We start from the raw sequence: 16,420 nt of genomic DNA on the forward strand, positions 1-16,420 counted from the left end.
AGATTTACGTCTGCTCAACGAAAGGCCCCTTGTTCTCCATTAAGAGCTTTCTGGTCCGCTAGATTTCACTATGGCCGCTGCCGACTCAAGCTCGACGCCGGCTAACAAGCCATTCGAGTACGTTTCTTCGCGATGATATTCGCTTCTATCATGTCTGCTAATCCCATTCCCAGCATTGTTGCAACATACAATGAATTGCTTCGCTCAGACCCGGACCTGACGATGCCAATCGCGGCCATCGAAGCGCTGGTCCTGCTCCTCACACACTCGCCCTCATCCACGATATCAGAGACACTCGACCTGCTGGAAAAGTCCACCGCGCACCTCAAGAAATCGATCCCCAACCCCATTGGACTGTCCGCCGGAACCGATCTGTTCCAACGATACCTTATCACGACCCTCCAAAGACCGGGCCAGCTCGGACCGGCGGGCGACTTCAACGCCATCCGCGCCCATCTCCTCTCGAACGGCCGGCTGTTCATCCGACGCGCAAAGGAGAGCCGAGACAAGATCGCCGGGTTCGGCCGGGGTTTCGTGCGCGATGGCAGCACCGTGTTGACGAACGGAGGCTCACGAGTCGTCGCCTCGCTGCTGCAGCAAGCTGCCGACGACAAGGGCGGGCCATCGGCCGTTCGGTTCCGCGTGATCTACGTGCTTTCTGACGCGGCGGAACCCGAGGGCATGGAGACGGTGCGGGCGTTGCGGGAAAAGGGCGTGCCTGTCTCCACGATCCCCGAGTCGGCCGTGGCGTACTCTCTAGGGAAGACCGACACCGTCATCGTGGGTGCGGAGGGTGTGGTCGAGAACGGCGGCATCGTGTCGCGCATGGGAACGTATCAGATCGGACTCCTGGCCAAGGCCATGGGCAAGCCCTTCTACGTCGTGGCAGAGAGCCACAAATTCGTCCGCCTCTACCCCCTGGGACAATATGATCTGCCTATCGACCAACACGTGATTGACTTCAAGACCGAGGAGGAGATCACCGACGGCGACAAGCAGCAACTGGCGCACAGCTCCGAAGTGGTCGACTACACGCCGCCTCATCTGATCTCTGCGTTGATCACCGACAGTGGCGTTCTGACTCCCAGTGCCGTTAGTGAAGAGCTCATCAAAATCTGGTTTTAAAGGGTTGTCTTTTACGATTGCGAACTTCGGCATTAGTTGCTGCGAGGTTGATAGAGGGGAAAATGGCGTTTGAGTACTAAAAATAATACCCACACCGAGGGCTTCTGTTAGCATTAAGGCATTTGGATCTGTGAATGAACCGAGGCACTCTGAAGGAAGAAGAATACGAATACTCAAGCCGGCCGGTCCAGAACCGCGCTATCGTAATTGCTAGCGCCAGCGTCTTGACCTTGGTGATCTTGCTTGGTTACATCAGACCGTTGCCATTCAGTTGGTTATATGATCGGCCGATCAGCCAGATATTTCGATGAGGTCACCATCCCTATCTACTATGAGACGGGCGTCAGCTGGAAGCGATGTTGGCTTTGGTATTCAGCCAACAGGATAGATACCTTGCCGCAGACAAGGGGAGCGAGAAACGATTCTAGTCTATCGCAAATGTCTGAAATGTCACTATTCAGAATATATGAAGAATGAGCAAAAAGAAACTCGTCGCATCATGGTATATTCGTATATTCCTTCGTCGATGTCCAAACCCTATTAACGCCATTTCATATTCGCATTCGACTTAAACATCATAATCGTCAGATCATGTATCGTTAATCATCAATCATCAATCATCATGAACTTTTGTAAACCCATTAACCCGGAGTCCAGCCAATATATGCACGTGGATTCCCCAATATAGCCCTTCCCCATTTTTCTCAAACGACCCAGCCGTAATCACCGGCGAGAAATGCAGAATCCGAGGTCATCTAGCCTCCCACATCATATAAAAAAGAGCGACGGCCGAGCTTTTTCGCATAGAAAAGGTCTAGATAGAACCCCCAGCCTATCCATCCACACATTGGATATGTACCATCCACAGGATTCGATCGCGGCAATCAAACGAGCGACTGCAATCGGCAAGCAACCAGCCAACAATCAAAGAAAGCAACAGACACAGTGACGTGACGTAAGAGCCATCAAGCGCGTCAGTATCCGACCACCACTCAGGTTGTATCAGGAAGTATAATAAGCGAGCGATTCCGATCAACGAACACCCAGAGAGGAACGAGCCCGTCAATCTCAGTAGACAGGAGTAAACCCGACATCCAATACGTCAGCGGAATGTTGGATTCGAGGACCTCCTGAAACTCCGGCCGCAAGTATCAACACTTGTCATTCGAACCCAGAAAAGAAACCATTCTGTTTGTCTTATCCTCCGAGAACCAATCCAGGGACGGAGACTGAATCAGACGGTTTCAGTTTGCAATGAGCCCGAGATGAATGATGACGGGCTGGATTGGCTGCAGCGAGGCGAAGGCGTAGAGGAGGAGGTAGCCGAAAGCGACGAATAGCCAGAGAGCATCCATAATTCTTATCCTAGTTCTGTGTTCAGGGATATAGTCCGCTTATCTCATAAAGGTACGATGGAAGGTTGAGTGAGAGTCATTCAAATCATCAATATGTTCAATCCAAGCAAAGGCAGCCAGACAGTAAATATAGTAAGCAAGCGGTAGTAGTAGATATAAACTCAAGCCAGTACCAGAACCAAGAAAAAAGAAAAAGGCACCCTCAGGGCAAAGGTAGGGATGGAGCGGGCTTAAATGACACCCAGGAAATACGAGTGAACAATTGGAAATTCCCCGGGGGTGTTGAGTCAACATGCATAAGGATATCCCGTCCCTGAACTGATCAGGTAGCAACGGGAGGACATCCGTGTCGACAATTTGGATTTTTCTCGTACATCCCTGCACGGAGATCGGAAGGGGAAGGAATGGAAGATGCGGGGTTTCTTTTGGCTCTGGAGGAGATTTTCTTTCTCTTCGTCCCGCCTGATGTACGGTTGACACTATGATTGATTGGATCTCTCTGGAATGAGGGATCTTCGTTGATGAAAGAGTGATGTATCTATGACTGTTGGATCTACCGTGCTTACTGTCTATTATGTATGTGCCGTAGTACTTCAAATTCCAATGCGAGGCCAGGAAGATCTACTCAAGGTAGTCCTAAGAGTATGGGAATTGGTCAATTGAACTGTGGACTTCCCTTAGGTACTAAGTACCAACTCTAGCCAAAATCAATCAGAGTACTTCCATTCTCTGCCTGATGCTTCTCTTGTGATCTCTTGCCCGATCCTCTTTACTTGTGGAGTAGGTAGTAGGAGTGGCCAACCGATCTGGCGGTGTGTTGATCGCCTTATCAGATCCCATGCGGTGAGAGCAAAGAATTTGCCTCCATGACTCCATCGTGCTCCAGTGAGGGGTTCCCTGCTGCAACCTTAGGTCATATTGAACTCATTGTCATTGATTTGGCGATGTTTTATCCGATGTCACATCTGCCGTCAGCCGTTTCCGCAGTTTGGAGCGAGACCGGAACGCTTAACAAGATACTCGGATCTCCTCATGATTCTCAACTAGACCCAACTCCCACCTGACCATCAATCACGAGACCAGGCACGTGCTGCTCACGGGATCTCGCCAAAGAACCAGTCAAGACCCGTGATCGGCCTGAGGCGGGATTCTGGAAGGCGAGCCGTTTCACAGCCCCTCCGAGAGCCCCGAGATGGACCAAACTTCGCATTGGCATCCTACTCCTGAACCATGGTACGCCGTAGTCAACTAAGACCCAAGTCAACAACAATAATAGTAAACAGTGGTTGGTGAAGTACCTGTACACGTAGTCAGTCAAGGCCAAGCAGAAAAAAACACCCTCCACAACACTACCTACACAACACGCATTCTCTGCTGCTACTATACCGGTTCTTCGTTCCGATTTCGACTCTTACTGTCTCTGGCATAATCCTGGCACCTTGTCTCATCGCTGTCCAGTGATTGTGTTTCATCTGGATCAGTCCGACCAAGAACACCCCACAGGCCACACCAAGTACCTCCTCCGTATCTCCGCTCCGTTTACAACCGACTGATTATTCCACCCGACGATACCCTGGTTCGCCGACGAAATCCCGATCCTCTACCTTAGTATCTAAGTCCTTCGCAAAAGAAATAATAATAAAAAAAATAACAGAGAAAACAAGTCATACCAATCTATTCTTTATCGATCCAGTTGTGTTCTGGACCTATTCGTCAGCATTAAACCCACCCTTAAGCGGAGGCACATACAGATACATCATAAACTAAGAACCGAAAGGAAAAGGAAAAGGAAAATCATTATTATCTCTTTTTATTATTACCTACCACTCTACTCCGTACCTCGATTTTCTTGGTCTCCAAGAAACCAGGGATTCTGATCCAGGAGATAATGGGCTCAGAGTCATTGACCACTGCCCTCCGATCCGGACGAAACCAGTACTATCCACCTGGCGGACACAATCACAATACATCTCGCCGCCCTGCATCCGGCAGCGGAGAAAACACAGACGACAGCGGCAACAACAACAACAACAACGACAAAACCCATGACTCGTGGTCGATTAAGAGACTTCTCAGTCGCCACGTGAGTCGCCGATACCGCGTTCTGGAAAAGGAACCAAACCGACTCCGGAAACGCTCGACTCGGTAAATGTTAAAATTAATGCGCTGGGATGGGTCAGCTCTAGGTGCCCTTCTACGGAGTAGTTATATCTACTTAGGGAGTAGTTTGTACGGAGCACTGCAGCTGTTGACAGGGGTTTTTGCCCTCTGTGTCTTTCTCTTTATTCTCTCGCTACATTCGGTAATCTTGCGTGTCTGGACGTGGTCGAGAGACTAACAACCGAGATGCATACTTCTGTATGGGTCCTTTGTACATAATGTACCTGGCGAGGGGACTGAGAAATAAGGACCAGAACACTAATGATAGATCGAGTCGAGATTTTTGCTAGGATTGTATCCGTACGATTTATTCGATTCAATAAGTGTGCACTTTTCGTTGTTGGAGTTAGTTATTTCTGGCGTTCATTTGCTTTCTTGTCCTGTTGCTGCTGCTGCTGCTTCTACATAGTTATTTTCCTTCTGCTTTACCCACATGAATAGTTATCATATCCTGTCAGAACCCAACCCACCGATCCATCTGAGGACAACCAGTACCGCGCTTTCGGGCATCCTTTGGGCCGACGCTGTCTTTTCTCCCCTCTGCTTTTCCCGTTTGCCAACAACCGCCTAATTCAATGGGTGTTGGCTTGGCGTTGATGTATACTGGATAAATCCAGTGACTAGTCCTCCGTAGGTGTAGAACGGATGATGGAATCGGAGTTGATCATTGGCCTTGTGTCGGAGGAAAGTTAATTCAGACTGTAGATGTCCGTCGGTAGTTTTGTTTCTCTTTATCTCATTCGGAAAGACTTGCGGTCTTTGTTTGTTAACGAGGAGATAGAGAGAGAAGGGAAGGAAGGATTGAACTACACTAAGTTAGTTCGTACAGTAGAAATTTGGAATTTAGTAAATCGAAGTCGGGAGGGAAAAGCCCAAAGAAAACAAAGACAAAACAGAAAAACCGTTGGGATGTATGAAATAACTCAAAAGCCACAAAAGAGAAAGCCAAGACACAGTTCGGAGTAAGTGCGTGTCTAAGTTCAAGAAAGAAAGTGAATCCCAGGACGGAAAACAACCACCCATCACGAATTGAACAACCAAACTGAACTCTTCCAAATCTACTTAATAATTCGGGTTAAAGTTAATAGTTCGAAACGGAGAAAGCACAGTAGATAGCCAACATAATGGTTCTACTGTACTGTCCGTCCTCCATGACCGAATAATTTTCTACTCGACCACTGCCAACGCAAACCAAACGTGGTGCCTTACAACGCTCCGTTGCCAGTTCTAGGCCCCATGCGAAAGCGTCTAGCGCCACAGCAGCTGCAGGTAACCCGAGCCACCAATGTACTGTGCAGCAGGGACTACTAGGATGTGTACAGTAGTAGGGTGATGTTCGTCGGAAGACAGGTCATGTTGATTTATCCTATCGGTAAGTACTGTACAGTAGTCCGTAATAATAGGAATCATTCGCCCTGTCTGCTGTCGGTTGTTATCTTTGCCGAATTACCACCAATCTTGAAGTAGTTAGGTAGTTAGACCTGGCGACAGTCTGTTGGTCTGCACTCACTGCGTGGTATATGACAGGTAATCATGTTAGGTGCAGGCAATTTTTCCACCTGCTGTACATATGTACGTGAACCAGTTTTTATGAATGGATGGATGGTATCCGGAGTATGCATGTATACATATGTATGAATCGATGCACATACCAAATCATCTCCTAAGTGACCAATCCTTCGGTCGACCCCTCGCTGCTGGTCGTGGGGGAAAACGGTACTTTGGTCTATATGGTAATGGGTCCAGTGAGCCGTAGTTACCTAGGTACTGTTAGATAGGTGCAAGTGCATAGGCCTGGACGCTGGAGTAGGACCTCGGGATTACTTGCTAAGACTTCTTCACGGACCATCTACTTCGTATCGATCGATTCCGACCGATCGCAGTAAGATAGAAGTCTTTCTCCGGCGACAATCTCTAATCTTAATCTAATATTAATAAACTTGGTCGGCTCTCTTAGCCTTAAGTTTATGTTCCTGGCAAGCCCAGGGACTGAGTACGGTGTTATGTATGTACCTGCTTTTAGTTACGGCGAATCCAGGGCGTGTATTATTGAAGATACAAGGCCGATACGCTCGCTGACATTAGACCCACCGGCTTGGATCGACTTTGATCAAAAGAAATTAAACCGCCTATCAGCAGCGATGATCACAGGTACCATGTCTTACGGGGGACACAGCTGTATCTGTCCTGCGTGGAAGAGAAATAAAGAATCCGAAAGAGGAAAGACCTGTCGAATTACACAATATACATACAATACATACAATGCATACAGGGCAGCCTCCGTCGCTCTAATCTACCTTGGAGATGACGTGCATAAAAGATCTCTGTATCGAGATGAAAATGTGCAACTTCCCCTCCTCTCGGGTATCACGTTTGGACCAATTTCCCCTCGATCTCTACGGCGTTACTCGCCAATTGCCGCCGTGCCTGACGTTGTGCCTGAGTGCTCATGAACGGCGGCCGAATCCCTTCCGGATAGGAACCCGTCTGAAGGGAACAGGGACTCAGAATCAGGATGTACCTGCTTCGTCCATGCAAGGACCACCAAAAACCACCATTAGCATGCCCCCGTTTCCCCCTCCACGACTTGTCTGATGTTTCACTTTCATAAGACCATCCCCCTCACGAGATTGAGATCTGGTCGGGATCAGTGTGGTAAATTAGATGCAGGAACAGACGATCCACTGATTATCGCCGGTCAGTGGTGATTGATTGAATGAGTTCCGGCACTTCAAATCCGCCCGGGTTACTCAACAGTGCGCCCTCCCGTATTCACCGGAATCGTCGTTGACTGGACCCCCTCTTTTCTCCCTGTTGGGATAGGAATGCGCAGGACAGATGTACATTCATCCGCACCGCACAGGTGAAATGAGAGACATTTAATCTCAAGGACCTGACTTGACCGACATGAGAGAAGAGATCCCAGCGTCGGCGGTAATGTCGGAAACGGGAACCCAGAGACCCATACTAACAGTCGTACGTAGTCTGCTGGAGATCTGGGGCTCGACAACACGCCAATGATAACGTCCAGAGAAATGTGGTTCAGGACTGACAACTCGGGTAAATTGTCCCATGGCGCTGGACGGGCTGGTTTCGGTATTTCTGGAAAACGGGGCCGTCTTTGATGGCTTGCTTTCTTTCCTCTTGGCTCCTTTGTCAACAACAACAGACAGTACTTCGTGCTCTAACATACCTACTGCAATGGGAGTCCACTCAAAATGATAAAATCTGCAAGGAAGGAAATGACCCCTCCCGCGGGTGGGTTTAACGAAGAAGAGATGCGGGAATTCAGTCCCGGACTGGGCCTGTGGAGGCAAGTAGGCACGCTACTCTTGTCGAGGAGAGGGGGAGAAACCAGGCGTTGAGTGTTTAATTAACAATTACTAAGACCGATGGTGGGAATCACAGAAACAAAATAAAAAAAAAAAAATAAAAAATCTCTTCCGAGTCCATCTCCACTCGGGAGTGTTCGATGGACGTCCAGACCGACGTAGACTGACACATTCTTACCCAGGGATATCATGCCCTGGGGCCCTTGGGAGGATCGACGGGGTTTGGTGCTGAAAGCCCAGTCCGAGAAAGCAGTTGAAGGCTCGAAGCAGTGTCTGAGTGTCTCCCCTTTGGCGTTCTGAACCTTGGGTCCTGAGGATTTAGTTGATCAAAACAAAGCCCCACCCGACCTGGACGAGTCGACCGTTACAATGTCATCGATAGGCGCAGGATTCTGCACCGTCTGGTCCATGCGCATTGGACCTGTCAATTGCTGTCAGGAAAGCGTGAGATGGACGAGGGACGGGAGGAGCTGGAGTGCTGCTGGACGCATGGGACTGGAAGCTCTCACAGCTCCGATTTGTTCCTTGGGAAGGGATAACACATTGACCGTGGTCATCTTGCCATGGGACCGGTTCATTCAACGTACGTATCTACCTACTGTGTACTGCGTACAATCTCAGCCTCTCAGGCAGATCTTAAATCAACCTCAATCCAGAAAAGATCATCTCCGTGTTCGTCATTGTTGTTTGATTCCAAAGGAATTGTTAATGTTGCTTGTGCCTGTCTTGTCTGCCCTGCCGTCCCAGCGTAAGCGAGACTAAGATTTAGCGTTACGGATAATGGATCCCATGCTTCAGACAACTTTCCCCCCCACCAGAAACATTCCTTCTGCCTATGATTTGCCCGTCTTTCAATTCCTCATATCCACTGCCCAATCACGCTGAATCCTGCAGAGATCCACTGACATCATCGCCCATCGTCATCTTTTTGGTGCCTGAGAGACTCTGGGACTGTCTCCGCCCGGGCTCTGGGGCTGCATACGAGTTGGTATACATACACATACATAGGTACGAGACACTGTGTACACAGATATACAGTTGTACCGACCAGATCGAAGACTCTAGTGGTGATCAATTCCGATGAGATCATGGCCGCCGAGAGATAATAATCAGCATATGCGGTAGTAGCATGGGCCCGGAGAGCCAGGGCACCCATAGGCTATGGCAACCGGGTCGGCGAGAGATGCTGCGAGAGTGCCCAGGGCCGTATGGCTCGGGCGGCCCCTGCAGGAGAATTCTAAATGGGATTGCATTGCGGAGGGGAAAGGAACGACTGTAACTCATGGGGTTTTTGGGGTTGACGAGGTCTGCTGCAGACAGATTGAGATTGAGGGTTCTGCGATTGACGGTCATGACTTCTCTAGCAGTAGCACCCTGTTGCAACTTACATCTTACACCGTGCACAGTAGGTAACTATATGCGCCCGTAGATATGTATCGGCCAAGCAGGTTGCTTGCTTGTCTGGCTACCGAGGACTTCCGTCGCTGTCGGGCTGACGAGAGAGCGAATCTTGACAGTTGGCATTCGGTGATCCTGACTTTTTAGTACAGTACCTAGTACATACATACTATCACTCTCCGGTGATAGTTCTCCAGAACGAGGGCAGTATGTGCTCGATGCTCACTCTACCGTACTCCGTAGATAGTCGACCATAATAGTTTTCCTATCGAGGCTGTGCCAAGAAACTCCCATTATTTACAGACTACAATATACCACGGTAATACTGAAAACACGCTATCCCACCAAGTGGAACTGCCCCGTGAGCTAGCGGTACCAAACGGTAAGACCGGCGCAAAGTTGCCCACGGCGCGATGTTTCTAAAGATGGCGGAGTGGAGCGCGGCAGCGTCGATAGTCACGGCGATTACACCTATCGGCGGTCCCCTAAGGCAGGTACCAATAATGGCTGGCCCCAGTCGGCGGTAACAATGGGATTGGGCTTCAATCTGGCAGTCGGTGGGCGACTTTTCCCTTTCCCCCACCGTTGAAGATTTTTTATCTTTTAATTTTATGTTTTATCATTTTATCATTTATATTTTGATTCACTCTGAGTATCTACGTCCTCTTTTTTCTGTAGATTATATCTGCGTTGATTGTGTTCTGGCTAATTTCCACTCGTAGAGTCGATAGGTACCTTACCCTCGAACGTAGATTGCTTAAATTTAATCTATTTTACTTACGCTTTCTGATTCATTCCCCCAAAAAGAGACAGAAAGCGGGAACATGCATATCAACCGATTGGGACCGTTTTGAGAGACACTTTAGTCATTTTGTATGCGCCGTACATAGGTAGGTCGACAGGACTCCGTAAATGTCCTGTACAGCCAGAACAACCCCATATGACCCAGCCAAATCCAAATCCAAATCAAAACAAAACAAAACAAGCCAAAATAAACCAGAGAAATTCAGATTTTCTGGTTCAGGTGGTTGACGGCCGGGCCCGGGGGCAGTCACGGTGTAACCAGCAGAGCAGATCCCCTGGTTGAGTGACCCAGAAAAAAAGGGCGGTTTGTTTGTCTCGGCCCTCGCAGTCCCTCCTTAGTGGACTAATAATTCTAGTTCACCAGGCCAGTCCCTCGCTCACGGCCTCCTTCTGACTTGACTCCTTTGGGTATTGGGGGTTTGGGTCTGTTTTGTCGGGCTCACTTCTACTCTTGCGCTCGCTGCTGCTGTCTCCCTTTTTCTTTTTCTTCCCTTTTCCCTTTTTTTTCTTCTCTTTTTCATCCTTCTCTCCTCTCCTCGTTTTTCTCCTTTCCTTCCTTTTCTCTTTCTTCCCCCTTGGGGTTCCTTTCGTTTAATTTTCTTAGGCATCCGGGGTTATAATCCATCTACCTACCGAGAACTCTGTTGGTTTGCCACTCCATGTGGTGTGTGGCTTGGAGTCTCACCACCAACTTGATAGTCCTCCTAAACTACTTCTTCCATCCGTTCGTTCTAAACCAATAGTTCCTCTGCCCCGGTCCCTCTCAGCACCTGGGGATCCTTACTACTTCCCTCCGTACTCCAAACGCTATTCCCTCTTACCGTTTTTTAAAATCTTGTTTTGGTTTTGCTGTCTAGCTTCTCAAACTATCGCCTTACCAGGTCTCGACTTCGACTCTCGAGCACCTTATCCCGACTCCTATCTTCTATTAATCCTTTTTAGCTCGCTGGCTTGCTCGCTAGCTTGCTGAGGTTTCTCTTATTGTTCTTAAGAAGCTTGACTTCGGGCTCCCACACTTCACCCGGTCTCGTGCCCGCGCCACTTCGTCTTTTTTAATCTTTTCCTCCCACCCATGACTTCAGTCACCCGCGCCCCCTTCACACATCCGAATTCAGCTCTGTTCACCTTAGACTTTGTGCGCGGGTGTATGTGAGCGGACGTCATGGCGATATGGCCATTTGGTCGGAAAAGTAAGCGACATACCATCCAGTTGGATAATGGCGCTGTCGAGGATGCCCGCTTGTCGCAGGAACAACGTCATAGCTTGGATACCACTAAACTGGGGAGAAAACCTTCACGCAAGCAATCGAAGCGGCAAAAAAACCGACACTCTAACCCCGTGGGCGACCTCTCGACTTCCTTGAGTGAGACTTCGCCCCCTTTTCAGCCTCATCGCCTCCCTGCACCTACGTCAGACCACGAGCAGGCTGCCTCCATGAGAGACGCACGGGATCAGGCCTCCCGGACAGGCTACCGTCACGATGGTCATGCCTCTCGCTCGACCGTCGGTCAAGACCACCCCTCGATGTCGCTGGTGAAATCGAAACGTGCCGAGAATGGTCCCGCGGTCCTGAAGAAAAAGCTGAGCAAGCGAAAGGCCTACGAGATCGCCAGAGAGCGAGAAATCCGTCTGATGGCTTCCTCGCCGATTGATATTCCCCACCGTTCCTACCAGCAATCCGGAGACAACCTCTCGGTCGACACCCGTCGACCTCCGAGGACTCATAGTCGACGATCTGATCGACAGCAATCCGAACTCAGCCTCTCCCTTCGTGACTCCGCGTCGTCGCTCTCCGATTTTGCGGACTCCTACACCTTCAAAGTAAACGGGCTCAGTGCTTGGACCCCGCGTCCCGTCATCCGATACGTCGAAGCCCCTCGAGTTCCGACCGCCAAGAGCCAGAAAACATCCGAGGGGTCAACCCGGAAGGAAAAGACACCGGCCGTCTCTGTTGCGGAGGAAAATGCCTACTCGAAGAAAAGAGTGGATAGACTGGCCGATGATCTGGATGCCGGCGCCTTGAGGGAGCTGCTGGAAAGAGATCGTCGACGAAAGGAAAGAAAACAAATCGAAGACCAGGAGAGACTTCAACGTAAACTCCAACGTACCGCTGAGCGGCAAAGATTGGAAGCGGAGCGTGAATCTGCGGCTCGTGTTCACCAGGACGAAAAGGAGGACAGTGCTCAGGTTCAGCGAGGCCGGCCAGGTGCCGAGAATCACGTTGAAACCGATCGTGCAGGCGAAGATGATGCGTCCAAAGCCCACGAAATGACATCCGTCCAGTCTGCCGACCCTGCCGGCTCATGGTTGCGGGATGCTTCCAAGGATGCTCGTCGCAACGTCCGTGAATCCACCGAAAGTGTCAATGTCATTGGCAATATTGACGACAGCTCTATTCGGGAGCCGAAGTTGGCCATGCGCCGCAGCTTTGCTCCGTCTCAGGAAATGGGCATGTCGCGAAGTACTTTGCATAGTCCGTCTTCATCCCAGGTCAACGGCATGGGTCGGGAATCTACCTCTGATTTATCCCGAACTGTCGACTCAGAACGACGCCTGTCCGACCACGGCAATGGTCGGATGAACACGATATCGTCGATTTTCCGACGGGGCAGTTCACGTCTCAAGCGAAGATACCGTGAACGATTCCACGATCAACGATCAGAAATTTCTAACAACACCTCGCACGAATCATTTTTCAAGGTTTCCACCCAGTCATCTGGACCGCCACCCTACGTGCCTCCCAAGACATTCCTACATTCGGGTACAATCAAGCGCTCTCAGTCCAAGTTCACCGAACATTTTGGAGATGAGCCACTCTCCCCTCCCGACTCTCGCCTTCAGTCACCGGACATCCCCGAAGAGCCCGCTGATCAACTCGACGAACATGAACCGTCCATGGTTTCGCGATACCCTATTCCCGGGTCTGACGTGGACCTACCGGATGCCAACGGAAACCATCACCATTCTTGGACCGGCGAGAGCATGGAAGGCGACGCAGAAAATGTACCCTTGTCACAGTCGCTGGCCTCGATCGATTCCGAAGGATCATGGATGTCCGGGCAATTCCTACGCCGCATTTCGCAAAGAACGAGCAACCCGGTTCGTCCGAGCTTAAGTTCATCCAGGAGAAGGTTGGATGAAGGGAGCGAAGGACCGAAAGAAGACGAGGCTGCCAACAACGGCGAGGAATTGGTCAAATTCAGTACCATTAACGACGAGCCACCCCGAGCCAGCCATGTGGTCAGCGAACCCGACCATGATTTCGACATGGTTCAGGCACCGGCAGCGTCGGAGGAGAATTGGCACGACCATGTTGCGCGGCGGCCAGTTCTCGTGACTCCTGCAATCCGACCGAAATCGAACGAAGGGATCCTCAACTCCGTCATTGCGGACGAGGAATTCAGTCCGATCGAGGAGCATTCCGCCGAGTACCATTTCGCCAAAGAAGACGGCTATGACAGCGGACATGGCCATTGAACACCGCTGAGCTGGTGCTAAGAACCGGGCTGTGCCTTTGAACACCGGAAGGACAGCCCCTTTTCGGGATCCTGTTGTGATGTGCTGGAACATTCACCGACCACCTTTCAGATTCTGAGCCCCTCCGATTCTATCTTAGATATTTAATATGCGTTTCGAAGTATATACCCCCAGTCACTCTTTTGATCTACCACTTTCCTTTGTCACACTCTTTTCATATGTTCGAAGAACCCCCTCCCCGAGAACCCCCCTTTTATATGGCTTTGAACCCCTTTCGGTGGTACTGGATAATGCCACCCTTGTATTTCTTGAATGCTCCAATGCGAACTAAGCACCCCATATTCCTGCTTAGTGGATTTAGTGTTGGTGGACTTTGTTAGTTCTTGTGTTTGTTGATACCCCCATATCAGCGGAAGTTTGGATGAAGCTTGCAGTGCCTATTGCAACGGCTCTAGGTGTCCAGCGTTCTGGATGAAAATTATTCTCTCGATAGACTTGGAGCATTCTCATTTTCTTCAATTCAATGGACATATTTCTGCCATTATGCAGTAGTATCGCAGTGTAGTATGTATTAGACGTGAGTTGTAAGTTGGCTAATCTTGATGAGTCTGAATGAGTACCTACGAAAGGTAGCCAGGTCATCTGCCAGAAGAGATCGTAAGACCATGTCTTGATGCCTCAGGCGACCATAGCTGGCCGGGACCTTTCCTGCCTGAGGCACCAAAACCGAAGCAATCACCGAGTCAATCGCCGAGATCCAGACCCGACTGCTTCATAAGCACGGGAGCACGCCATTCGCCGCTTTTACGTTGCCAGCATCTTCCGGTCACCGCCCGAACGTTGTTCTCTCGGCTTCTTCCTCTGTCAGCTCACTCTTCTTGCCTCTTTTTCCAGCCAGTCAGCCGCTTTGTAACATAGACCAGACAGACAGACAAGAAAAAAAAAGATGCATTCCATCCGATTGACAAATCAGTCCACCACTAATCTGCTCCGTCTCACCCGAGCATCTTGGTAAGCTCTAAGCCCTCCTTTTGAGTCCAGCCAACGCCTGTGTTTGCAACTTGCACTGCGCGGTCGGACGGATTACTCAGCCCGGCAACACAACGACAACGTCATTCCGGCAATTCGTTATAAATTCCAATTTGTGCCCCTCCTTCGCTGCCCCTCATTTCGAGCTAATCATCTTTCGCGACTTTCCATAGTTTTAATCCGTCCCGCCTTTCCTCTTCCTTCTCTGCTAGATCTTTGTCCAGAGCTTCAATCGCATCAACTCCTCGGTCTTCCCTCTCCGCGTACCACCAATTCGGACGCTCGTTCTCTTCTACTCCTACCGTTCGATTCTCACCTTCATCTGCTAAAATGGCTGGCGGAAACGTTGTCGATATCACTACGTATGTTTGACTTTTCTCTCACATATCGAGGATTCTCCCTTCTTAACCCTCCACATCGCTCTTAACCATTCTCCCTCACCACCCTTTCCACATCCCATTATCAAACAAATCACCCCCCTCCTTCAAAACCAATAACTAACCCAATCCAAAACAGCGAGGCCGAGTTCAAGGAGAAGGTCCTCGAATCCCAGGACCTCGTCGTCCTCGACTGCTTCGCCGAATGGTGCGGACCCTGCAAGGCCATCGCGCCCAAGCTCGCCCAGTTCAGCGAGGCCTACCCCCAGGCCAAGTTCTACAAGATCGACGTCGACCAGCTGTCCGGGGTTGCCGCCGAGCTCGGTGTCCGCGCCATGCCCACCTTCATGCTCTTCAACAAGGGCCAGAAGGTCTCTGACGTCGTTGGCGCCAACCCCCCTGCCCTGGAGGCCGGTATTAAGAGCTTGATTGCGTAAATTGGGATATCTGTGTATTCTTCGTGTTTTTGTTTGAGGGTGGTGGAATTGTTGAACAGCAATATCAATCGATAATGTATCTTGTGTGTTTTGCTGAATGAAACGATTGAAGATATCATCTGTGCCTAATTGAACCGGACCTTTTTCTTTCACGTTTTCTGTATCCTTGTTGATGAATAGATGGATCTCATGATCGGTGCCACTGGTGACGTTGTTGTGTTATCTTTTTGGTTTTGTAATGCTACAAGTGTAGCATTCCACTGTAGACGCTATAGTAGATAGATGAAAGGTATCATATGACAACAAATGATGACCATCGGGACATACCATTAAAGGTGCCTCTTACGCCCACCTGCAGGCAATAAAGATATCTATTCATAGATCAGATCACCAGACCAGCTCAGACAGGGGTCGATCATGCAGATATCTGCATGCACACATCATATCATATCGTATTAGTTTCTGCGTGGGGCTAGATCAGACGAGTGGCGAGAAGCGGTAGTATGATCTTTCTTATTGAATAATATCATGTTAATCAGGTATGTGTAGACTTTGCTACTGCAGTAGTGATTTGCATCGAGAGTTTCAGATAAGATTATATAGATAGATCTAGAGTCGAGAATAGTTCTGATGGATAGATAGTGTATATCGCTCTGATTATCCTGAGAGGTGTGTAACCAGTACTAGAGGATTTCTGGGGATTCTGAAGTTTACTAGGTACCTTAAGGTTAGCAGGGTGTTTTGTTTTGCTAGAAATGTCTAGAAGAGAATAGGCATAGAGATTGATATAGCCAATACAGAATTTGAGAATTGTCTTTGAGAAAGTAAATAGATCTAAACTTGAATAGTACACTTACTCCTAGTTTAGGTAGGAAATAACGCAAGGAATAGAAAGAACTGGGAGGAGATGTTTCTTAGGATACTG

General features: G+C 49.5%; 3 protein-coding genes across 3 annotated transcripts; all 3 read left to right on the forward strand.

Moving 5' to 3' along the window:
- Positions 1–70: 70 nt before the first annotated feature.
- On the forward strand, positions 71–1,125 carry GCN3 (translation initiation factor eIF2B subunit alpha; the record flags this gene model as incomplete). The annotated part of the gene is made up of 2 exons (XM_046084825.1): positions 71–117; positions 174–1,125. 2 exons carry the CDS (start codon positions 71–73, stop codon positions 1,123–1,125), a joined length of 999 nt encoding a protein of 332 aa, XP_045940788.1.
- Positions 1,126–11,336: 10,211 nt separating this feature from the next.
- On the forward strand, positions 11,337–13,652 carry LDX57_003184 (uncharacterized protein; the record flags this gene model as incomplete). The annotated part of the gene is made up of 1 exon (XM_046084826.1): positions 11,337–13,652. One exon carries the CDS (start codon positions 11,337–11,339, stop codon positions 13,650–13,652), a length of 2,316 nt encoding a protein of 771 aa, XP_045940789.1.
- Positions 13,653–14,829: 1,177 nt separating this feature from the next.
- Positions 14,830–15,495, forward strand: TRX1 (thioredoxin family protein; the record flags this gene model as incomplete). The annotated part of the gene is made up of 2 exons (XM_046084827.1): positions 14,830–15,043; positions 15,198–15,495. The coding sequence occupies exons 1-2, from the start codon at positions 15,012–15,014 to the stop codon at positions 15,493–15,495; spliced, it is 330 nt and encodes a 109-aa protein (XP_045940790.1). The 5' UTR covers positions 14,830–15,011.
- Positions 15,496–16,420: the final 925 nt, after the last annotated feature.

The sequence above is a fragment of the Aspergillus melleus genome (assembly GCF_016097325.1).
Source record: "Aspergillus melleus strain CBS 546.65 chromosome Unknown contig2, whole genome shotgun sequence".
In the NCBI taxonomy this organism is placed as follows: domain Eukaryota; kingdom Fungi; phylum Ascomycota; class Eurotiomycetes; order Eurotiales; family Aspergillaceae; genus Aspergillus; species Aspergillus melleus.